This window comes from Podarcis bocagei (assembly GCF_964188305.1).
Source record: "Podarcis bocagei genome assembly, chromosome: 17".
Classification (NCBI taxonomy): domain Eukaryota; kingdom Metazoa; phylum Chordata; class Lepidosauria; order Squamata; family Lacertidae; genus Podarcis; species Podarcis bocagei.
Genome location: NC_138143.1, coordinates 42,651,145 through 42,676,879, shown reverse-complemented (window position 1 = coordinate 42,676,879; position 25,735 = coordinate 42,651,145). Strand labels below are relative to the sequence as shown.

At 43.6% G+C, this 25,735-nt stretch overlaps 1 protein-coding gene across 1 annotated transcript; it reads left to right on the top strand.

Annotated features, from left to right (window-relative positions):
* The first annotated feature begins 1,298 nt into the window (after positions 1-1,298).
* On the top strand, positions 1,299-25,721 carry SPICE1 (spindle and centriole associated protein 1). Its single transcript, XM_081176344.1, has 17 exons — positions 1,299-1,424; positions 4,326-4,373; positions 5,221-5,367; positions 6,354-6,456; positions 7,400-7,521; positions 8,289-8,386; positions 9,265-9,398; positions 10,008-10,139; positions 11,406-11,674; positions 13,917-14,048; positions 14,583-14,706; positions 15,773-15,967; positions 17,373-17,755; positions 19,786-19,978; positions 20,213-20,318; positions 22,055-22,142; positions 23,702-25,721. Exons 1-17 carry the CDS (start codon positions 1,332-1,334, stop codon positions 23,753-23,755), a joined length of 2,421 nt encoding a protein of 806 aa, XP_081032470.1. The 5' UTR covers positions 1,299-1,331; the 3' UTR covers positions 23,756-25,721.
* Positions 25,722-25,735: the final 14 nt, after the last annotated feature.

Here is a 25,735-nt window from a genome sequence, read left to right as displayed (position 1 = left end):
TTTTAGAAATGCTTAGGTGGGGCATGGCCAAATAAAGTTTGGGAACCACTGCTATAAGGTATCTTACCCATAATCTGCAAAACAAACAAAACAAACATGCATACATTCCTATCCTATCCTATCCTCTACAGTGGTACCTTGGTTGACAACCATAATCCGTTCTGGAGGTCCATTTGTAAACCAAAACAGGTTGTAACCCAAGGCGCAATTTCGCCAATGGGGCCTCAAAAAAATATGTGTTTGTAATCCCCCAAAATGGGTTGTGATCCAAAAAAAGTTTGCAAACCGGGACACGCACTTCCAGGTTTGATGTGTTTGTAATCCAAAGCATATGCAAACCAAGGTACCACTGTACTATACTATACTGTACTAAAATGTTTAAAAGTCATTGAATCTCCTCACCACACTTGTCATCCTCTCCTGCCACATCAGTATGGACAGGCCACACCATGTGAGAACCACTATTTTAGCTGTTCTTGTTTTTACAGTGGTACCTCGGGTTGCGTACTTAATTCGTTCCGGAGGTCCATTCTTAACCTGAAACTGTTCTTAACCTGAAGCACCACTTTAGCTAATGGGGCCTCCTGCTGCCGCCAAGCAATTTCTGTTCTCATCCTGAAGCAAAGTTCTTAACCCGAGGGACTATTTCTGGGTTAGCGGAGTCTGTAACCTGAAGCGTACGTAACCCGAGGTACCACTGTACTGCGCTTCTTAATGCGTGCCAGCCTCCCTTCTGGATCGTGTTAGCGAACACCTTCCACCCGAATACAGTGGCACCTCGGATTAAGTACTTAATTCATTCTAGAGATCCGTTCTTAACCTGAAGCACCACTTTAGCTAATGGGGCCTCCCGATGCTGCCACGCCGCCAGAGCACAATTTCTGTTCTCATCCTGAAGCAAAGTTCTTAACCTGAAGCACTATTTCTGGGTTAGCGGAGGCTGTAACCTGAAGCGGATTTAACCCGAGGTAACACTGTATCTTGAGTCCCTGGCAGGAAAAAAGGCGGAGTAATAATAATAATAATAACATTAATAATAATGATTTCATAAGACGTGGCTCCCTCCCGAGGGAGGCACTGCACTTGTCGGGCGTCCTTCAACCTCCTGAGGGGACGAGGCCCGCCCGGCCTTCGCTCCGCCGCGGCGCCGCCTTCCCTTCCCGCCCGGAGCAGGCGGGGTTGCCGGGGCAACGGGCGCCAGGCCTGCTCTCCTCCGCGACACCCGCCTCGATTTGTGCGCCGCGGCCGGCGCTTCTCTCTCCTCGCGCGGAGCCCCGCCGCTTCAAGCCACCGGCTTCGGGGGCCGCGGCTATTATTATTCTTATTATTATATGATGTCCCTGCTGAGGGCGAGTCGCTTGCCGGCCTCGGGAGCCAAGAGGAAGCCGCCCAAGAAGGCGAGGAGGAAGAAGCAGGACTGGGACGTGAGTACGAGCGGGGGGGGGGGGGGGGAGGGAAGCCAAGCTGTGAATAATAATAATAATAATAACCTATTTCCCTTTTGAGTCGCAAGAGTCGTAGATAATAATAATAATAATAATAATAATAATAATAATAATAATAACCTATTTCCCTTTTTAGTCGCAAGAGTCGTAGATAATAATAATAATAATAATAACAATAACCTATTTCCCTTTTTAGTCGCAAGAGTCGTAGATAATAATAATAATAATAATAATAATAATAATAATAATAACCTATTTCCCTTTTTAGTCGCAAGAGTCGTAGATAATAATAATAACCTATTTCCCTTTTTAGTCGCAAGAGTCGTAGATAATAATAATAATAATAATAACAATAACCTATTTCCCTTTTTAGTCGCAAGAGTCGTAGATAATAATAATAATAATAATAATAATAATAATAATAATAATAATAACCTATTTCCCTTTTTAGTCGCAAGAGTCGTAGATAATAATAATAATAATAATAACAATAACCTATTTCCCTTTTTAGTCGCAAGAGTCGTAGATAATAATAATAATAATAATAATAATAACCTATTTCCCTTTTTAGTCGCAAGAGTCGTAGATAATAATAATAACCTATTTCCCTTTTTAGTCGCAAGAGTCGTAGATAATAATAATAATAATAATAATAATAATAACCTATTTCCCTTTTTAGTCGCAAGAGTCGTAGATAATAATAATAATAATAATAATAATAATAATAATAATAACCTATTTCCCTTTTTAGTCGCAAGAGTCGTAGATAATAATAATAATAATAATAATAATAATAATAATAATAACCTATTTCCCTTTTTAGTCGCAAGAGTCGTAGATCTGATTCCTAAATGCAGTTCACGCTTCCTAAATGCCTTATGACAGATTCCATTTACTTTTTAAAAAATGAGTCGACCAAAAGCTTTACATTTCCAGTTTATCACCACAACAGTTACTAACACTATTAATAACCAGCAAAGCAAATGATTTAATCAGACAGCGCCTCTAGGACATGGAGCGACAGAATAATCTGGCCCCAAGAAGGAAATGTGGTCCGTGGTGGGATTACTTTCCACCTGGTCGTCTTGAATTTAACTGGGTTAAATTTGCAAAATTTAAGGGTCCCCAAATGCAGACGTGCTTTCACTTTGGCAAGTTTGAATATACTGCCTCGGGCTGCACTTGAGAGTCGATTTCCAAAAAATCCCCTGTGGAGATGGCAGTCTTGAGTCAGTGGCTGATGTGCTTCTGGCTGCACTCTTTATAAAGATTTGAGGAGTGAGGGGATTATTCCTCTATTATTGTCCATTCTGGGTCGCTCAACCTTTGCTACTGTGTCCTTCCAAGATGATCAGGTGACAGCAAAAACTGGAAGGGCAATTAGAATAATCTCTCTTATTTGATTATTGATATCAACCCCCAAAATGTATTTTCTATAGTTAAGTTTTTATCTCTGTCTTCAGTATATTTTATTCTATTTTATTGCTATGGCTAGTGGCTGATGCAAATAAAGATTCCTCTTGAGTTGGAGAAGAAGGCGGGTTTTGCCCAGCGGGTTTGGAATCAAAACCTAAAAGGAACCAAACCCAATAAAATCTAGGGTGTAAGCTTTTGACTTTACCAACACTTCTGTTCAGGCTGGATTATTATATAGAGAGACAGAGAGAGACAGAGAGAGAGAGACAGAGAGAGAGAAAGAGATTAGTGCCTCCCAAACTTTTTTTGGCCATGCCCCACCTAAGCACCTCTAATATCCTGATGCCATCCCTCCTACCCCCCATGACATATAATTCTTAGTATTCAAAAAGTGAACTATTTACGTGGAGGAACCCTAAAAGGCCATTAACTCAGTGTAACTCACTCTTGAATGGCCCCACTTAAAAATCAAATTGCTCCCTTTTGGGGGTGGGCCCCACGTTGGGAACCATGGATATATATACAGTGGTACCTCGGGTTAAGTACTTAATTCGTTCTGGAGGTCCGTTCTTAACCTGAAACTGTTCTTAACCTGAAGCACCACTTTAGCTAATGGGGCCTCCCGCTGCTGCTGCGCCACTGCAATGCGATTTCTGTTCTCATCCTGAAGCAAAGTTCTTAACCTGAGGTACTATTTCTGGGTTAGCGGAGTCTGTAACCTGAAGCATATGTAACCTGAAGCGTCTGTAACCTGAGGTACCACTGTATAGAGGGGGAGAGAGGGTGGGGGGAGAAGGTGTTAGGGGTATAAAAGCTTTCGTTTGTGGAAGCTTCCTTTGTGCTTATGCAGGAATTGCTGCCCCAATGGGATACGGAGGGAGAGATTTGCGAAGTGTGGAAGTTCTCAGGCTGTGCACCACTTCATGATTTTTTTGTTAGCCTCCATCCTCCACGGAGGAATTAATTCTGGAACTTTTAGTCCAGCTTGGTAACTTGTGCCTGAGTCTCCCCGATTTCACGTGTCAAAACAATCACAGATGTGAGAGCCCAGGCTATCAAAATTTATGAGAATTTAAAACCATTTTTAAAAATGTTTCCTTGGAAGTATGCCTGCTTTAGCTATTATTTCCTTTGGTGTATGTGCACAGACATAATATTGCAGCAGTGCCATACTCCGTTTTCTTCTTCTTTCAGTAATGCAGTTCTTCTTGTCAGTAGCTTGCTTGCTTGGCAAAAGATTCCTGCATTGCAGGGGCTTGGATTAGATGACCCTCGTGGTCCCTTCCAACTCTTAGGATTATAAGAGGAGGCAGCGGTGCTCTTTCCATTGTATTGTTCCTGGGTGTGCTAAAATGGGGTGGGATGGTTAGAACTGACCCATAGAAGAACTTGGAGAACATATGTGATTAATTTGATGTACTTGGTTTCATGTTCTAACCTTGCATTTGGTATGCTTTGTTGCAGAACACTGTTCATGATCTCACCGTGCATCGTGCAACTCCTGAAGATCTCGTAAGCTGGAAATTTGTATTTCTTGACATACTGGGGAGGCACTTAAGGAGGCTTGTCTTAGACATAAAATTATACAACCACAGACTTGCTCTTTTCAATTCTGGATGTGTCCCAGTCATTTATAAGGTAGAGGCTGGGGTCCAGTGCTGGATTTTGGATGAAGAGGAAATTGACTAGGGAGAGGGGTTACAAACTGCAATGCTGGAAGTGCAAAGGGTGTGTGCAGTTAGCATCCTGTATCCCTGTATGCTCCCTTCTGCTGCTGATAGTGCAGGTCTCCACTACATTTGATGGCTACCCCATTGGCCATCCCTTATCCGTCCCTTCCATTCTTCTCTGTTGCTTGTTCTTCTCTCTTTCTCTGACATGCTCATAGTCCATTGGAAATCTTGTATTAGGTGAACCATCTCCAAGTGTTTAGAAGAAGAAGAAGAAGAGTTTGGATTTTATATCCCGCTTTATCACTACCCTAAGGAGTCTCAACGCAGCTAACATTCGCCTTTCCCTTCCTCCCCCACAACAAACACTCTGTGAGGTGAGTGGGGCTGAGAGACTTCAAAGAAGTGTGACTGGCCCAAGGTCACCCAGCAGCTGCAGGTGGAGGAGCGGAGATGCGAACCCGGTTCCCCAGATTACGAGACTACCGCTCTTCACCACTACACCACACTGGCTGCTTGTGCTTTTGTAACAGTCTGCATATGGCGCTAAGATAGTGACCCTGCTGTCTAGTTTTGCCCAGTGTATAGAAGTGTAAAGACAGAAAGCCTTCTCGTTGTTTTGTACCGTCACTATCATCTCCTTCATTTGTTCCTTGGCTCTGGTTTGAGGAAAATCTCTTCCTTTCCAGGTACGACGCCATGAGATGCACAAGTCAAAGAACAAAGGCATTGTACACTTTGAACTGCAAGAAAAAGCACTGAAGAGCAAATGGAAGAAGCAGAGACCAAGAGTTCCAGAATCTCTGGAAAAAAAGAAACTGGCCTTGATGAGAGAGGTAAGAAATGGTTATAGAGTTTCCTTGTGGCTGATATAGTAAGCTAGTCATCAGCTGTGGTTCAGCTGGGGGTGAGGAGAGCTCTGTCTGCATGGTGGCATGCACAGTTCTTTCCTCCCAACTACCTGAGATCCAGCTTACTTTTCATGTGTGCAAGGCTTCCTGGTGAACTATTCATTCATTATGTGCCTGGAGTTCTCGAATCTGGAGAGGGCACACTCAGCCTCATAGTGTGCTTCAACCTTGTAAAGTGAATAAGATCACAAAAGTATGTTTATGCTGGTTAAAAGGGAGTTGGAAACCACATCCTCTGTGACCAGGCAGCTGGGTTTTTCTAAAGCCTTCTACCAGGTGTCCTTGTAGAAAGGGGGTGGAATGGTCCATAATTTCTCCACTAGCCCCGTAAATTTGTTTGTTTGTTTATAAGGTCTCAGAGCAGGTTGCAACAATACAATTATACCTTTATAAAACCAAGTAAACCCAGTAAAATTGTTTCAGACAAAAACAGAGCAGTATAGATTAAACAAAACCTGGATCCCTTTTTAAAAATTGGTGCTACATTGGCTACTTCCCAGCCCTCAAAAGATCTTAGGGACAAGTTATATATATTTTTTATCCTTTTGTTAGCTATAATGTTGTCTTCATTAAGGCGGGTCATAAAATAACATCATTTTCAAAGAAGCATTTAGTATTTTAGACAATGCTGTACAAATAAGCCTAAGATGAGTGCTAAAGAGCGACTGGCATAGACTGCCTTGGTCATGCCTCAAAATAAGTAATTTCAAATATTTGCCACATGTAGATGGATTTTTAAATGTGTTACTTATTGAATTAATCATGCCCATCTATTGGTCCTAATAAAAGGTAGCAGTATTAATAATTTATATGATTAATAGTGGCATGTAACCTGTTTTGAAGAGTGGGTAGGGAATGGGGAAGGAAAGAGAAGTATAAAATGTGTGTGTTCTGTGCTTTCATTTTTTTAGATTCTTTCTGATCAGTACCAGTTACAGGAGGTCCTGGAGAGATCTGATCAGGCCATGGCTGTGGTGAAGGATCTATTTGGAGATGCTCCCCGCAGGCATTTAGGTGAAGTTTTACTGAGTGAGATATAGTTTTGTTTAGCAGACCCAAGCAAACCCAAAATGAAAGCTGTTTACTGGAAACGATAGCTTCATGTTTCCTAGTGTGATAATAACATAGAAATATGTTCTTTGACGACAGCCACAACGATGCATACAGGCAACCCCCCCCCCCCCATTTACACGTGTTCACATCTATATGTGCATTGTGCCGACCCCGGAAGTAACCTGGAAATGTCATACAATACATTTTATGTATTTAACATAAAGGATGGGTTGGGGCTGAATGGGGTGTTTGCAGGCTTTTTCAATTACACACAATTTTACAGAAGTGCTTGATGATCCAGAAACCAAGCCCTGCGCAAATCGGGGGTTGCCTGTATAAGCAAGTGATCTATTTAAACCGAATTCTGTTGGTTTTGCTAAGAGAGTGATGGCTGGGTCTTGACTGGTGCTCCAGAGAGTTACACAGTGTAAATTGCCAGTGTGGAAACCATATTTTCTCCCTTTGCGTCTACAGATGTTTCACCTACAGCAGCATATACACGTCCATCCCATTTGGCCTGATAAATTCCACCACATACAGTCCTTTCCTCTGCATTTGTTACTCAGTTGGCAAACTATGAGCTGTATCACATTTCCTATGAGGAAAGAGTACAGGTTTATAAAGTGATACATATATTGTGGAGAAAGTGGATAAAAGACCCTTCTCTCTCTTTCTGGCCCACAAAAGCGTATCATGCAATAAAAACTTTAGTGTTTAAGAGCTTATGGTGCCACACAATGTTCTATTGTTTTTCTACAACAAACTAACGGTATCTATAATTCGTAGAAATATAAGATAGTGTCTCCATGGAAGGCAACAAAGGATTGCTACGTTTATGCAGTAGGCTCAACAGCTAATCTTGGGCCTAATGAATGGAAGTCTTTATTTCTTTTCTACCCTCTAGGTTTCCCAAATGTGACTGTGGCTCCTGATTATGATGTAGAATACTCTCAAGGTCCCATCGTACAAAAATGTGATCCCCACACACAGCTCTCTCTTCTTAGTGATTCTGTCATGGATCCACAGGTGGTGTATTTTCCATGTAAACTTTGTCACTAAATAAATAGAATAGACCAAGGAATGCGTCTTTTGCATTTGATACATAGTCATGCCTTTTCAAATTATACCAGTGTTAGTCATTCTGTGGAGAGAAATGAAATGCCAAGCACATGCCAGTTAAGAGAAGATATCTGCAGATAAATTGTTGAGGATAAGATCCATAGTTGCAGCAGTGACTCTTAGGACATAACAGAAGAGGTGCTTGAAATAACTCTTAAAACTGCAATCCTTTGCATACTTATGTGGGTTTAAGTACCATTGAACTTAGTGGGATTTACTTCTGAGTAGACATGCATAGGGTTGTGCTGCAAATACAAAATTGAATGCAGAAATATATGTTTGTACTCTTTTTTTTTTTTTTAGCAAATTACCTCCTGACAGTAGTGGGTAGAAATAATGTTTATTGAAACCTGAACACTTCAGTTTTGACTTTAATGAAATCAAGGCAACATAGATTGAAAGCAATAGTGTGTTTGCACTAGTTGTTTAAAAATGCTCTAGCATTACAGTAAGTTTTCCCTTTCCACTTCTGGGCAATTGGGAATTGTCTTTCTGCCCTCTGTTGGTGTGAAATTAAATTTCTTGGGACACAAAACTGTGTGTTTCCTTTAGCTGGGCTTGCAGCAGTTGTGATTTCTGGTTATTGGCTCACTGTGTTTTGTCAGCCTATGAAATATGTCAGTTTATATTTCTCCCATGCAAATGCTTGAGATGTTATATCTTTCTCCTGAAAGGCGCTCAATGAAGTAGAAGGAGAAAATTATTTGATGTGCAAGACAAACAGTGAGAACGATACGTATTTGAGCTTCAGATCTGACACTGATACAGAGAGGTAAGTGTGTATCTCTCTACCTTCATAGTTTTGTATACCCTGCATAAGCACAAATAGTTTATTGCTTGATACATGATCTACTAATCCAGCTATTCAGCTCTGCTATTATCTCTCATGTACATGATCTTCTAAATGTTGCTATAATGCTTAAATAAAATCAAACTTTTGCCTTTTAAATTTATATTAAAAACAATATCACAATAAACCAGAACAAGATATAGTACATATCCTTTACATATTTGTAATATCACTGGGAGATATAATTTTAATATCCAAATACAGGCATGTAACAATGAAGGTTAAGCTAACACACACTGTGGCAATAAATATTTCCAAAATATCTTCTTAAACTTAGGCAATATTATATTAGCATCTTGTCTAGTTAAAAATGTTGTGAAAGGCCTCCATATTGCTATGAAGTTATCATGACTTGCAGCACCTTTGAGGACTCTACTTTGCTTCCCAGCTACACAATAAACCACATTTTGCCTGCCAGCGTTAAACTGTAAATAGTGATGAGCGAAGGCAGTGCTGGGCTATTTCTATTCATGGTGCTGCTAGCAAAAATATAATCAACTCTTTATAAAAGAGCTCTTGTGTGGCTTCTGGAATCACTGCCCAAAGGGCTAATGCTGGATCTAATGCGACCAATTTTGTTCCACTATAGCTGATATTTACCAAAATACACTTTGCCAAAAGAAGTATAGTATGCGGCACTGATAGCTATCTAGCTCCAAGGTAGGAATGATGCTGTAAACTAAGCACAGCATAGGGTACCAAACCATGTCCATTATGGCTAAAATAATGTTTCTGTTAAGGGCATGGCGATAAAATTGTAATCTTCCTAAAGTTGTTCTGCATCTCTGCTCTTCACTTAGGATGCTTCACCTTCTGAAAGAAGAAAACTCTGTGGCCGGTGGCCAGCATGAAGTTTCTAAGCAACAAGTATCATCACAGGAAGTCTATGTGCTTTCAACCCCAACAACAAACATTCAGCCATTGGGATCCACAGGTTCATTTTACTCTCTTTTTAAACAACGAACCAGTCAGAAATGAAACAGTAGCTTCTGTGGCTTGCTGTAAGGAGGCCCTCCAGATGTCACACACCATCTCCTCTTAGCCCCAGCCAGCATGGCCAGTCGCCACGGATGATGGGAACTGTAGTTCAGCAAAACTGGAGGACCACAAGTCCCCCACCTTGCTGTAGGGCATGGATGGAGAATTGCAGGATCGGGAGCCAGATGTGGCCTCTAGATCTCTCTGCCTGGCCCTCAGGCCACAGCCAACCATGGCCTTGTTCCGTGCCCTCCTTACCCTGGCTGAAATGTAGCCAAGAATCTTGGCTGGATGAAGGAATGAATGAGGTGTTGGTGCATAGAAAGCGCTTTGCATAGATGGAACAGAGCCTAGTGTACAAAGGTAAAAGTCCCATTCATTTCTCTGCTCACTTTTGCCTCTGGCCTCATCCGTCACTGGCATACAGTTCCCGGGAATTTCCCCATGAGTAAATGCAGCCCTCAGATTGAAAAGGTTCCCCAACTCTTCTGTAGGGGAAGGTACGTTTTGGATTATTTTAGACTAATTAAAACACTGCCTACATTTTTTTTTTAAATTCATTTAGCCCTTAATGCTACTAATGTAGTCAAGAAAGTCCACTCAAAACTTCGTTATGAAGAGCAGACTCCAGATGCCACATACATTGTGCAGCAAGTACTGAACGCCAATGTAAGGAAGCAAAAGCAAACCACCAAAGGTATGTCTTAGTGTACCTCTCCTAGCGTATATTTCTCAGTCTCTGTTCAGTTGCAACCTCCCTTGTGCCCATCTGTGTGGAACAATTTGTCTTTTGGAAGGAGTGAATTAACCTTTTTAAAACCAGACTTTACTAAAGATACGTAGTGTGAAGATTCTTATGTGAAACAATCTGCACCCTTGGAAAATAATAATTCCTGTGTATAATGTGTATGTATGTAGCACTCAAATCCAAGATGTGTTTCTACACCTAGAGGGTGCTGCTATCTCGAGGAAAGGAGCCAACAAGACCTTCATTTCTTGTGAATTGCTGCTAGCCTTCTGCTGCTCCTTAATCTAGTTTGGAATTTAATCTAGTTTATGCATAATACTGTTCTGTGAATTTCATAAATATGCCAGATAGAATTACAAAAGCGGTAAACGGAAGAGTTTAGATTCAATAAGAAAATAAGTACTGCATGCATTCCAGCATATTACCCAAAATTATTGTTTCTCCTTCACATCCCCCCACCCCACAATGCTCACCCCTCCATGGCCTAACTAGATAAGTTTCATTTTGTGCTGTTTTGCAGGTATCTGCAGTAAGGTAATAGCGTAGCATTCACAATTGGATCACCTTGTTGGTCTGCCTCTTACTATTTTGTGACTAGTATACCTTTGAAGGGACGCGGGTGGTGCTGTGGGTTAAACCACTGAGCCTCTTGGGCTTGCCAATCAGAAGGTCGGCGGTTCAAATCCCCGCGATGGGGTGAGCTCCCGTTGCTCAGTCCCTGCTCCTGCCAACTTAGCAGTTCAAAAGTACGAAGTGCAAGTAGATAAATAGGGACCGCTCCAGTGGGAAGGCAAACAGCGTTTCCGTGCGCTGCTCTGGTTCGCCAGAAGCGGCTTAGTCATGCTGGCCACATGACCCGGAAGATGTACGCCGGCTCCCTCAGCCAATAAAGCGAGATGAGCGCCGCAACCCCAGAGTCGGTCACGGCTGGACCTAATGGTCAGGGGTCCCTTTACCTTTATATAATAATAATAATAATAATAATTTTCCCAGCCACTCTGTCTAATTGCTGTCTAAAGCTTGAGTTGTTTTGCAAGGATTTAAAATGTCTAAACCTTCATCAAACTTTAGCAAAGTGGTGGGGAACCTTTGTAAGCACCTTAATTCCCTTCAGCTAAAGTCCCCCTCCCTCGCTTTTATTTGCGTCAAAGCACTCTGTTTAAGTGCTAACTTCTGCCTTGCTAAGGACAACATGCTTCCTTGTCCTCTTCTCAGTGAAGAAGAAGCAAAGTGTGCAGACCCCGGAAGCACAGAAGAGGAGTAACTGGAGTACTGCTGCTGCAGCTTCCCTTGACCTCCCCAATGGCAACAAATCCAGCCTTGAGGTCTTGAACCAAATGGTGCGCGATATGGAGAATGAAATGGAAGAATATGAGAGATGGATGGGCCATGAAGTCCAGCAAGTCCACAGCAGCCAAGGTCTCTCTGGATTTACCCGCTCGCTGGTGAACGCTCTGTGTCGGGTGCTGCGCTATTTGAAGGAGGTGGGAAGATACAGCAAATGGCTGCTTGTAGCCACCGTAATATTTTGAGCAATGTTGAATGTGCTTTTTCAGTAGTTTGGTGCTGTTTGTTTTATGTTGTTTCCCATTGATTTCGAAGAAAGTAGTATTTGGTTTGGATTTATTCTATATATACCGTATTTTTAGCCCTATAGGGCGCACCGGCCCATAGGGCACACTTATTTTGGGGGGGGGGGAATAAAGGGGGGGAATAATTCCCCCCCCCCGAGCCCCAAAGAGCAAAGAAGCCATGACAGTGAGCGGGATGGATCCCGCTAGCTGTCTTGGCTTGGTTTTTAGCCTCGGGGCTGGGGATCCGGGAGCGAAGGTGAGGTTGTGCTCAACCTCGCCATCGCTCCCAGAGCTTGCTGCTATCCGAAGCCCGAGGGGCGCAGCGCTGTAGCCCGCTGCACACCCCGGGCTTAGGGCAGCTATCCGCAAGCCTGTGGCGCCCAGCGGGAACTCCCACTGGGTGCTGCAGGCTTGCGGATAGCTGCCCTAAGCCCGGGACGATGCACAGTGCCGCGCTCCCTGGGCTTCGGGCTGCAGGCAGCTATCTGCAAGCCTTCGGAGCCCGCGGGAGTTCCCACCGGGCTCCGCAGGCTTGCAGATAGCTTCCTGAAGCCTGCATTCGCCCCATAGGACACACACACATTTCCCCTTCATTTTTGGAGGGGGGAAGTGCGCCCTTTAGGGCGAAAAATGTGGTATTCTATTTATGCTATAACAGATTTATCCCTTCTGTTGCACCAGCCTCAGAACAGCTATTTTGAATATACATATAGTCAGATGATTAATGAACAAATGTAAACTTGTTTTTTTATATTAAAAAACACCACGAACTCCCTTATACCTCTCCCTCTAATAGTGAACTCATGTGGTGGATGCCAAAACAGGGCCACTGAGAAACAGGATGGAGTGAGTGGCAAGCAAAACCTTTAAAAACCATAAACTTAAGACCCCTGTCAGGATTGAGTACAGTCATTAACGAAGTAATATTGAGTGTTAATTGGACAATAGGTAGTGGGGTTGGACTATCACGACTTGGCTGTCTGGATGAAATCCTTTAAAATAACACATTGACATATGGATAAAGTTACATTGCATAATTTTGTTGCAGGTTCCACTTGCATACTTATAGTAGCATTTCCAAAATTCCAGTTCAAGGTGCCAGTTACTGGTTTGATGCCACTCAAAGGTTTAGGCACAGCTGTCCATCCCGGGGAACACTATCCATCATTCCTTTTTCTCTAGGACCATATAGGATGGAATGACACCTCGCTTTGTTTGCCATAATAGTGCAGAAAAATGCAACCAGTTAACTCAAGGAATATTTCTAACTGTGGCCACCATGTTATGTTATGCTCTTCAAAGGAGACTCACCAGTTACTGTGCTGTGCTGTGCTTTGCCCAGTGCAATGGCTGCCTTTTAATACATTTAATAATTATAATTGTTTTTATGGGCATTAGGTTGGATTTACTAGGCCAGACTTTATGTTTAAATTGCTAGTTTTGTACCGCTGCATTGCAAAAAAGCATATGGGGATTATACCTGAATTTATTTTTATTTGAAAACATTTATTCTTTGAGCAGGAGGGAGGAAAAGGCACGTCATGATCCCTACATCCCATCAATTTACCTGGGATGAAAGTATATTTAGGATGAGCCAAACTTCATTACTGATGACATAGAGGCCCTCATTCTGATAATCCGCAAGTGTAGTTGGGGGAAATTGAGGGTGGCTCTGTACAGAGGATGTTATTCAATGCTACTCAGGTTAGACCCATTGAAGTCAATGGGTATGATTACTTTAGGTTCATTGATTTCAATTGGTCTACTCTCAGTAGGACTTTGTTGAATACCACCCACTGTACTTAATCCCTGGTTAATGCTGCCAAGGCACAGCAGACAACACCAAAACAACCTCTTCCTTATAATTGAAGCTGGTAATAAGATCAGTTTCTGATCTATGTCCTGCAAGGAGAAGGTGCATTGAACATTCAGCTAGTGTAACAGGCATCCTTTTCCTACTCCCCCCCCCCCTTTATGCCCTAGTATTTTGGCTTCGACTTTGTAGGTACAGGAGAGAAAGCTTCGCCTTTCACTTTGAAGTCTGCCCTTCATTCAAATGCTGCTGAACCCCGATAACTCCTGCTTTCACAATGAATACTTCAGCTGTCACTTTACTGTGGCTGATTCCTCCCTCTTTCCCTGTCCCCAAAAGACGGAGACAAGGCTGCGTCAAGAAAAGCTGAACAGGCAGCAGCTTGAAGGAGAACTAAGTGAACACAGGGCCCTCATTGATGCTCTAACTGCTGAAGTCCTCCTGGCGAGAGAAGAAAATATTGCTATGCAGGTACTACCCAGAATCACTGTCAAGCTATGTAACCTAGGCACGACCTGCAATTGGAATTTAATGCCAGCTTATATTCCCTTTGTTTGGTGATGTGATATATTTCCAGACACAATTCTTTGAATGCATTGGCAGAGCAGCAAGGGGCTAAATGACTTTAGTAGCTGAACTTGAGCAAGAGATGGACTTGTACCCCTTGTCATTTTATCTCTACGGGGATTCAAGTCTGTATCCTCACGATACATTTGCTGTGTTCTCCTTGTTCACACCTAGTATTTTTGCTTCCGCTGTGAGGGCATATCTGACCTTTTGGTTCCAACTTCAGAATTCATGTGATAAACACTTTAGTAGCACTCAGTTATTATTTATGTTATATGTCTATTGCATTAGTACAGTAGAGAGCAAATGTGTTCTTGTGGGACTACTAGGGGAGCGGGCAGATGCTTGGAAATAACCCATTATGCTTCATGTTTGCCTGTTGCAAGTGAATCAGAATGGTGATTTTGGTCCCTTTCTTGCTCCCTTTTTGTCTTCTAGAATAAGTTTCAGCACTACACGGTTGTAACAGATGAACAACTGACTTCACTCACACGTGCATTTAAAGGGCTTCCCATTACAGATTCTGGAGAACTTTCAGTCAGGAGTCCAGAGGCAGCTCAAGGTAAAAGCCTTCACCAGGGAAACCTCAATAATCTGAGTGACACAACAGTTTCAAAACTTAAAGTTTTAAAAAACAGCTGGACTGCTGCTTGATAGCTGTCTGATTTGTTCTGGTGGTGATTGGTTCTGAATGTGTAGGTACCTACACATGGTGTTCATTGTGGTTTTTCAGGCCTTTGCCCAATACAGTGGAACCTTGGTTCTTGAACTTAATCTGTTCGACTCCCGAAACCATTCGAAAACCAAGACGCGGCTTCCAATTGGCTGCAGGAGCTTCCTGCACCTCAAGCGGAAAACATTCAAAAACATTCAAAAACCGGAACACTTACTTCCGGGTTTTCGGCGTTGGGGAGCCGATTTGTTTATCAGCTAAGCCGTTCACAAACCAAGGTTTGACTGTACTATATCAAACATGGAAGAGTAAATAGCTGTTACGGTCCCCATTCCAACACTGCACTAAGTAAAGTAAAGGGATCCCTGACCATTAGGTCCAGTCGTGACCGACTCTGGGGTTGTGGCGCTCATCTCGCTTCACTGGCCGATGGAGCCATCGTTTGTCTGCAGACAGCTTCCGGGTCATGTGGCCAGCACGACAAAGCTGCTTCTGGCGAACCAGAACAGCACACGGAAACGCCGTTTACCTTCCCGCCAGAGCGGTACCTATTTATCTACTTGCACTTTGACGTGCTTTCAAACTGCTAGGTTGGCAGGAGCAGGGACCGAGCAATGGGGATTCGAACCACCGACCTTCTGATCGGCAAGTCCTAGGTTCTGTGGTTTAACCCACAGCGACACCCGCATCCCCCAACACTGCACTACTTTCCCACTAAAATCCCTCCAGGCCGTTGTTGGTCTCTGAAGGTGATATTTGAAGTCAACAGCAATTCTGGGGGAAATGGCAGTCACTGTCCATTTTTCCTTTAAAATGAAAAGCATCAAGCACATTTTTTAAAAGCATGGTTAACATAACATTTAGTTGGCCCTAAGATTCACTGTTAGATTTGATTAAGTGTTTCAAGTTTTCCTCTGTCTAATATAATACATTGCCCTCTTTATTCTCTCGTCAGAAAAATGCCTCTCAAACTACGTTGGGCCAAAGAGAAATACTCAAGTGGATATTCCCAATAAAGCCCCAGTCTTTCCAAATCCTTTGGATAAAATGCATCCAACCCCAACTTTACCTGCTTGTTTATTCCAACCAGCTGTTTTGTTATCTCCACCACAACAGAAGAGCAGCCGGGCATTCCCTCCTCTTCAGAATGGTAAGAGGGTCATTTTGACTGCCTGACAGCTTCCTGACTTTGTTTCCGTAATCAACCCTCCATCAGTCACATTGTGGACAAGTCCTTTTATGTCTTCTAATCTAGTGTAGTATCTAGTCCTAAAAACATTGGTGACTGTGGCTATTGTTCAGTTAGACAATGTCAGGTCTTTGGTCTCATGCCTAGGAAACCCAGACTGAATTTATAGGGGGACACTCCTTACTTCTAAACCAGCAAGCAATTGCTACACCTTGTACTTTTCCTCTTTCTCAGCCGGTTGGAGGCACCTTGTTAAATTTTGCCACCTTGAGGACAGGATAGTGCTTCACCTGGGAGCCCCATTGCTTAAGATAGATCTACTTCGAAGAAAACTAAGGGCCGTCAGAGTTGTGGAAGAAGTGATTAATATCATACCATATGTATTAATATATATTCTCCTCACCTGGAGTACTGTGTCCAGTTCTGGGCACTACAGTTCAAGAAGGACACTGACAAACTGGAACGTGTCCAGAGGAGGGCAACCAAAATGGTCAAAGGCCTGGAAACGATGCCTTATGAGGAACGGCTAAGGGAGCTGGGCATGTTTAGCCTGGAGAAGAGGAGGTTAAGGGGTGATATGATAGCCATGTTCAAATATATAAAAGGATGTCACATAGCGGAGGGAGAAAGGTTGTTTTCTGCTGCTCCAGAGAAGTGGACACGGAGCAATGGATCCAAACTACAAGAAAGACGATTCCACCTGAACATTAGGAATAAGTAAGAGCTGTTTGACAGTGGAATTTGCTGCCAAGGAGTGTGGTGGAGTCTCCTACTTTGGAGGTCTTTAAGCAGAGGCTTGACAGCCATATGTCAGGAGTGCTCTGATGGTGTTTCCTGCTTGGCAGGGGGTTGGACTCGATGGCCCTTGTGGTCTCTTCCAACTCTAGGATTCTATGATTCCCCAATCAGAAAATCGTCACAGCACAGATCTAATGAAACGGTACCAGATATTTGGGCGAGATTGCTTTTAAATTGCAGGGCACAAGCATTTGAGTTTCACCTCACTTGAAGGTCAACTCTGTAGGTGAACATTTCCAGATAATAATCTGTGATGCTGAATACAAAATAAATGCACCTCCTGAAGTCTAAAAGGCCTCTAGGCCCAAGGCATTGACATTAGATTGCTTTGAACATTTTGAACTGTTTCATTTAGACCTGGGGGCAGGTATGTTTCTTTTGTATTCAGATATCCATCCTTGATCGTTAAATTAAAAAAAAATGAGAACTGACGCTCAAATTGGCATTATAACCAGCCTTCGCCTCTCTTTGGAACGTAGCCTTTTCACTCCCATTTTTTATTAGTCTAGGAATAGGATTTAATATAGTCGTACAGATTTATTTGGTCTCCTGTGTTGTCTTTCCCTAGACTCCACTGGGAGAGAATCAGAAGGAGAGCAAAAGTCCTCTCTGTCGAACAAGCCACAGACGGTGGAAGAGGATGGCAGTTCGTTCACCCAGAAAGGTGCTGGTCCTTTGCAGAGTTCTGTACAGTCAGACGGCCAGCCATTAGTAAGTGCCTTCTCTGTGGTGCGAAGCCAAAGCTCTGACGGCTTTTCAGAGAGGCCTAATTCTGATGCGACCATGATGCTTACCCAGAGTGATGATCTGCAGGGACAAATAGCTGAGCTGACACTCCAGAACACTGTCATTAAAGCTCAGCTGAGCAAATTCAGGCATTGCCCTCAGGAGGCGTGGGATATTTTGCAGCAGCCATTTTCTGCGCAGAATGGATCAGTGCTAGAGGGACAGGTAAGAATGTAAGAGAGTGTTGGATCTTGACATTCTCAATAAACATTGATAATTTGAGATTATGCTTTGTGACTTGTGGAAAGGGAAGCTTGGATGTGTATGCACATACACACATGACTGTCAATTTTGCAAGAATTACAGTCATCAACCATCCATTCATGGCTGGTGACCCATGTACTGAGTTGCCACTGAGCCTCTTGGGCTTGCCGATCAGAAGGTTGGCGGTTCGAATCCCCGCGACAGGATGAGCTCCTGTTGCTCTGTCCCAGCTCCTGCCAACCTAGCAGTTTGAAAGCACGCCAGTGCAAGTAGATAAATAGGTACCGCTGTGGTGGGAAGGTAAATGGCATTTCTGTGCACTCTGGTTTCCGTCACGGTGTTCCATTGCGCCAGAAGCAGTTTCGTCATGACCCGGAAAGCTGTGGACAAAGGCCGGCTCCCTCAGCCTGAAAGCGAGATGAACACCGCAACCCCATAGTCGCCTTTGACTGGACTTAACCGTCCAGAGGTCTTTTACCTTTTTACCTTTTACTGAGTTTTCTGAAGCCTAAATAGTTACAGAATCATATGGCTGGATGGGCTGTTGGAGCTCATCTGGTCCAACCACCAGTTCAGCGCAGGGTCTTGAATACAGGATCTGCAATCATCCCTAACAGATCGCCGTCCATCCTCTGCTTAAATACCTCTTGCAAAGGAGAGCTCACCGCCTCCTCAAGGCAGCCTGCCACTATTGAACAGCTCTTGCCAATAAAGTTTCTATTCCTGCCTTCTAGAGCAACAGAGGACAAATCAGTTCACATCATTAGTGTGATATTTTGATACCACGGTCATGTCTCCCCTTAATCTCTTCCTCTAGCAAACCATTCAGCCCCATCCTGATTACCCTCCTGTGGGTTCATTGCCCTTATTTCAGTTCAGTGTCCTGATTTAAAAGGCAGGGCCTAGAGCTGGACATGGTATTTCAGCCAACTTGGAATAGAGTGTACAGTGGTACCTCTGGTTACGGATTTAATTCGTTTCGGGGTGCCACGCACACCCCAAGAAAACCGTAACAAGAGGCGCCACTTCTGTGTGTGTGCTTTTGCATGTGTGCAAACGGCAAAACCCGGAAGTCTACACTTCTGGGTTTGCCGTGACCATAACCCAAAGATCCGTAACCTGGAGGTTATGCAACACGAGGTATCACTGTATCTTCCTTTTTACTCCGGGAATGAGTGCAGTGCCAATGACAAAGTGTTTGTTCCCTCCACCCGCAAATCTGATATGTGATATTATTTTAACTTATTACCTGTTCTTAACATCCAAGGGTAGGTTACAATTAAAAAAATTGTTTAAAACAACTTACTGAATGTCATTACAGTGGTACCTCTGGTTAAGTACTTAATTCATTCCGGAGGTCCGTACTTAACCTGAAACTAAAGCACCACTTTAGCTAATGGGGCCTCCTGCTGCCGCCGCGCTGCCAGAGCACAATTTCTGTTCTCATCCTGAAGCAAAGTTCTTAACCCAATGCACTATTTCTGGGTTAGCGGAGTCTGTAACCTGAAGCATATTTAACCTGAAGTGTATGTAACCCGAGGTACCACTGTACTCCATTCAATGACATACTTTTTGAATGCTATTTTGTATTCTATTTGAAAGCTGCTTAGCTTGGTATATGCAGAATTCTGTTAGCTCACTTTTAAAACTCTACTCACAGGTCTCTTAAAAAATACTTTGAATATTTAGGATTGTGGGAACTCCCATTGGTTGCTGTTTTCCAGCTAGAAATAATTACAGACTATTACATTTTGCTTCAAACCAGTGATCTGTTATCTATCATGACCTACCTTTACTTGACCTTGCGCTGCCAGAATGCTTTTTTGTGATTAAAGACCACGTGAGGTGGCTAAAAGTAGATTGTAGGAAAAAAGGTTGCTGATAGCTGCTACTGCTGGGTAACTCAGATGCACTGAGTCTGCCAAGCAGCCAAGTTCAGTAATGAAAAGTATGAAAATGACTTTTAACTACCCTCTTGAATACTCGTTTAGGGACATGGTGATGCCATAAGCAGCTTGAAAGAATTACCAAGGAGCTTGGATGAACGAATAGCTGAACTGAACCGCCAGAGTGCAGAAGCACGCAGCAAACTGGTGCAGCTGACCAATCAGCAAACGTTACCAACATTTGTCTCTGTGTCTCCGCCAGTTTCACCAATTCCATCACCACCCGTAAATTTGCTTGGTATGTTAACCACGATTTAAAAGCTTTTCTTACATCTGTGTTGGCAATATGGGTTGGTGTATGCTGATGATGGCAGCTGTCTTCACTTGACAATCTTCCCCGCCCCCTTATCTTTTTTTGAATTTTTGAAAACATTCTATGTGTTTCTCTATTTAGTAATTGCTTGATATGCTTCCTCATTACTGGAACACCTGGACACCTAATAATTCACTAATCAGATACTGTCTTTTCTAGAAAACGGAAAGAGAAGAACAATTGAGGTGTCTGTTCCAGTTGCAGAAATTCTGGATAGTTCTAAAGAAAATAGTCCTTCTCCCGCCAGTGGAACCAGTACAAAGAGGTCAGCTGCTTAGCTATTCTATTTTTACAGGCAGGGTGGGTAGTACCGTATTTTTTGTCCTATAGGACGCACCTCATTTTTTGGGGGGGAAATGAATTTTAAAAAATTATTCCTCCCCCCAGCCGCGGCTGCAGCCCCAAGCCTTGCGCACACCTGCCTGAAGCACGGGGCGCCCTCCGGAGGGCGCCCCGTGCTTTGGGCTGCAGGCTGCCACCCCAAGCCTCGCGCGCCCGGCGGGACCTCCCGCCGGGCTTGCAAGGCTTGCGGATAGCTTCCTGAAGCCTGGAGAGCTAGAGGCATCGTTGCGCACCGACCCCTCTCACTCTCCAGGCTTCAGCGAAAGCCTGCATTCGCCCCATAGGACGCACACACAGTTCCCCTTCATTTTTGAAGGGGAAAAAGTGCGTCCTATGGGGCGAAAAATACGGTATAAGCTTTTGTAAGGAATACAGCTGAGGGAAGGGGAGCAGGTTCTAGACAGCAGGCTGGATCCTGAGTTCTTCTCCCCTTCTGTATGAAGGGAGGTTTACCCCAAACTGCCTGGTGGGCCATTCTCAGCAGCCTGGTGGATCTCATTGGGTCCATGGGCCAGGTGTTCTCCACCCCATGCTAACTTATAGTCTGAAGATGTGGCTGCGATTTCCAGTGAATCGTTACAGATTTTGGCACTAGAAATAGAAGGTGTCTAGCAGACAGCTTTCCTCACTTGAAATGCCTTGATAAGCAAATAGTCGTACCTCTTAAGTCAAACACCTTGTGAGTTGAACATTTTGGCTCCCAAATGCCGCAAACCCGGAAGTGAGTGTTCCAGTTTGCGAACGTTCTTTGGAACCTGAATGTCCGACGCGGGTTCCTGCAGCCAATCAGAAGCTGCGCCTTGTTTTCCAAACATTTTGTAAGCCGACTAAGATAAGACTGTACCTGGTTTTTCTCTCAAATAATATCTGCCTCCTAATTAATGGAAAGTTAAATGTACATTAGAGCCTTGTTAAGGCACGTCAGAGGTCTGATGTGTTTCCATTAGCAGTTATCTATGGACTCAGATCGTTAAATACATATTCATATTTCCATTCCTTTCTCACCTGTCTAGGTCTTAATTCATTTAGCTAGCCAATTCCATCAACGTGCATACCTTTTTACTGAGTGACAGAGAAGCAGGCAGGCAATACACAGGCTTAGTTAAAATACGCGCACTTGCACACACACACGGGGAAAGTTATGGGGATGCCCCAGCCTCTGATTTCCCTAATTTTAGTTAATTCATGGGCCCCACTGGAGTCTTCTACAAAAAGTACCAAAGTAAGGAGGGCATAACCCTTTCTGACCCTCCTATAATTCAAACACTTATATAAAATTATTTCTGAAAATTGAATGACTAAATCATCCTGGTTGTTGTTGTTGTTGTTGTTATGATTATGATTATTATAACAGTCATGGCCAAACTTGGCCCTCCAGATGTTTTGGGACTACAGTTCCCATCATCCCTGACCACTAGTCCTGTTAGCTAGGGATGATGGGAGTTGTAGTCCCAAAACATCTGGAGGGCCAAGTTTGGCCATGCCTGTTAGCAGCACCCGGACTCTAGGAGCTATATAATAAATTTAAGAGAAGACCCATCTCTGCCTACATGTTTATAATATAAAGATAAAAGGCAATTAGGAAATAGGACAGGGCACTCAGCACCTCTAATGCTATACACTTCGTGTTTCCTAGCTCTCTATTATTTATGCCTACAGATCTGAAGATGTGTCTAGCCAGGTGTGCTTACCACTAAATACCTCCCTGGGAAATGTACAGTTGACTTACGACAGTCATAGAATAAGGGTAAGTCATTTTTAGACAGCCATACTTCCACCTTTTGGCAATGTTCAGGGTGAGTGTCAATCCTTAGATAGTCTAAACAACCAGTAAGATTAAATAATACAAACAAGGAATATTTGGTGTTATGTTGGAGGAGATGCCAGGAAACTGGGACTTACGTTCACATGTGGTGGGGGTGTAAATATGTACAGGGGGTTTTGGCAAAGGGTGTTTAAGGAGAAAACAGAAATCACTGGGTTGAAACTGACCGAAAGTCTATTGTTATCGATTTACAATGAGGTGGAAGTTTCGCAGGCTAGGAAGGACTTGCTCACAAATTTATTGACAGCTGCACGGGTTATTCTAGCTAGGAAGTGGAAGGGACAAGCAGAAGATAAAATGGAAGAATGGTATAAAGAGGTGTGGAATATAGCTATTAATGATAAATTAACATGTGCTATTAAGGCAAAACGGAATATGCAGGAGAAATTATTTTGAGGAGATATGGAAGGTATTTGTAGAATTTGTACTGTTAAAACGGAAAGGGGTCAAACCATCGCAAGAGGTGTTGAAAATTTGGGAGGTTGGATAGTTACAATGGAATGGTCTTGGGGTGGGGTGCACATTATTATTTTTACATTATTATTACTTTGTTAAAATTAATAATAAGAAGAAGATAGTCAAAACAGAACCCCAAGATTGCAGAAGTAATATATGTACAGTGGTACCCCGCAAGACGAACGCCTCGCAAGACGGAAAACCCGCTAGACGAAAGGGTTTTCCGTTTTGGAGGCGCTTCGCAAAACGAATTTCCCTATGGGCTTGCCTCGCAAGACGACAGCCCATAGGGAAATCTCCGGGACAGCGGGGAAGCGCAGCGCGTCTTCCCCACTGTCCTCGGACCTCCTCCCGCCGCCCGGCATCGGAACGAAGCTCTGATGCCGGGCGGGGGGGGGGAACGCCTCCTCCCGCCGCGCGGCATCGGAACGAAGCTCCGATGCCGGGCGGGGGGGGAACGCCTCCTCCCGCCGCGCGGCATCGGAACGAAGCTCCGATGGCGGGGGGGGGGACGCCTCCTCCCGCCGCGCGGCATCGGAACGAAGCTCCGATGCCGGGCGGGGGGGGGAACGCCTCCTCCCGCCGCCCAGCTTCGGATGGCTTTCCTGAAGACTTGGGGTGGGAGGAGGGTTTTCCTTCCCACCGCCAACATTCAGAATGCTGTTCTGAATGTTGGCGGCGGGGAGGAAAAACCCTCCTCCCACGCAAGCCCCGGGAACAGAGGGAAAGCGCTGCGCGCCTTCCCCTCTGTTCCCGTACCTGTCCTGAAGGCTTGCGGTGGGGAGAAAAGCCCTTCTCCGCACCGCCAGCCTGGCAAGCGGTTTCCCTAGGAACGCATTAATTGATTTTCAATGCATTCCTATGGGAAACCGTGCATCGCAAGAAGAAAAAACTTGCGGAACCAATTAATTTCGTCTTGCGAGGCACCACTGTATATATTTAAGGGGAGAACTGAAGGGGAGGCAAGGAATAAGTGACAGTGCAAGGAATGTAACACTTCACTTTTTTTCTCTCCATTCCTGTAGCCTAAAAAGCAAGGAGAAGATGGCTGGTTTGCCTTGTCAACACATATTGGTTAGCCCCAAGCCCAGATGTTGTTTTAAAAGTGTTTTAACCCTTATAAAGTTCTAGAACAGGGGTGGCAACTCGTGAACCTCCAGATGTTGCCTTGGCCATGACAGGAGTTGGGGCGTCTGGGGGCCGCCCCTGTTCTAGAGCCTTTTCTGCCCGGCCATGGACAAGGTCAGTCCTGCTGGTTCTGCTGAGGTCTTTCCACATCTGTGGCTATGTGCTTCTCGTCCATTTTACAGTTGAACATGGTCTTGGACTTGTGTCATGTGTGCAGTCTGGAGTACAGTCGGCACTTGAAACAAGCAGTGTTGCAAAGGCAGCTGCGTGCAGCAGAATTGTGCAGACAACTGCTCATGTCATTCCTTTGACGTGAACCACACAAGGATGGAGCTGCTCACATAGACAACTTGCTGTGCAGCTACCTTCATGCTATTGTGTTCCCACATTGCTGGCCTCAGCATCCATTGGAAACCAACATCCTGGATTTGTCCCTTGTTCTTTGATACTCATATCTGAAACATTTGGTATTGTATGAAAGAGGAAACTGTAATTAATTGATGTATGCAGTTAATATAAGAAGATCGAGGCAATGTTTTAACCCTGTTAATGCTGCTGAGCAAATACTTTCTGGAACTAAAGCATTTTTTAAATGGTTGCAATAGTGATAGGCTTTATATCACATAAAGCAAATCCATGGACTGGAATGTATAACTTTTGGGGTCTAGTTAATTGTTTACTGTGCCCATACCTGTCTTCATTTGCCGGGCAAATTTATCCTGGCATTAAGTCTTATAGTCCATGTGGTGCTATTAAGAACTCGCCTATGCAAAACCACAGAAGGCAGCTATTTCCTGTTCCATGCAGTGTCTTAAATTTTTATCCAAAAAGTGGTGCTGTTACTATTGGCTCTGCAGAAGAAATACAAGCGTAGTATTTGTCTGTTCCATTACTGCAGTGAGAAAATGTATTAAAGTTATTTTGAAGGATAGGATTTTACTGTGTTACTTTACATTTACATTTTGCTCTTCTGGTGCAAATGCAACAAAAATCTGTCAGAATAAAACTGTACTGTATTTAGCAACTGACAAAAGACACTGAGGGGAAGGGACCAGTTGTACTTCATGGAACAAGGTGTTCTGTAATCTAGGTGCAGCCACTGAGGAGACCTCTCTCATCCCACTCAAACCTCCTTCCACCCTAGGTGGGATGCAGAAAAGGGACTCTCCTGAGCAGAATATACAGAAGGAAGCAGCCCCTAAGGTGTATCCTAAGCTATCACAAGCACTTTGAATCTTGCCTAAAAGCTGACTGGTATCCTTTCAAACCTCCATCCCCAACTCTGTTTGAAATGGTATAATCACATTAATCTACATACAAATGTGGAAGGGCAATTTATTATGGCCATGTAAGTACCTTCCATCAATAGGTATTAGTCCCTTGGTTCCCAACGGCTTGGGGTGCCTTTATGTTACTATCATTTCAGACAGCTGATTTGACAAGGTATGCCAGCACCATTGAAGCTGAACAAACCTGAAACAAAAAGTAAACACGCAAATGTGAAAGTTTGACAGGTTCATTCGTGAATGGAAAAATCTGCCGTTGGGCAACATCGGAAGTTCCAATCAGGACCCACAATAATTTAATAGCTGAGTTTGAAGAATTATCCTGTCAGAGATGCTCATTTCTTAGCAGGCTGCTTAGGAGGCTAACTAAAAGTGACAACTGTATTGAAACCTGATTTCCATTCTTCAAGTATATTAAAAAGGAGGTGAGCATATTTCAGGTGCGCAAACTTCTTTTCAGGAAGATCTTCTGCAACTGAAGCTGTTAATAACTTTCCCATGTGTAGTGGAGATAGATGTGTTACACCTTACCTTGTTGCAGGAAGACATATATTTATAATTCTATTTTTCTCAATTGTTGGACAATTTACTCTGATTAAAATTCAATAAAAGCTATATTTTACAAATGGTACGTATGTATAAAAG

What these genes read in the sequence shown, in the direction of transcription:
- SPICE1 (XM_081176344.1), top strand. Translation starts at nt 1,332, where the DNA reads ATGATGTCCCTGCTGAGGGCGAGTCGCTTGCCGGCCTCGGGAGCCAAG. An exon ending in GAGTCCAGAGGCAGCTCAAG is followed by an intron (nt 14,707 to 15,772) that starts GTAAAAGCCTTC and finishes TTCTCTCGTCAG; the next exon opens with AAAAATGCCTCTCAAACTAC. An exon ending in ACCACCCGTAAATTTGCTTG is followed by an intron (nt 19,979 to 20,212) that starts GTATGTTAACCA and finishes TGTCTTTTCTAG; the next exon opens with AAAACGGAAAGAGAAGAACA.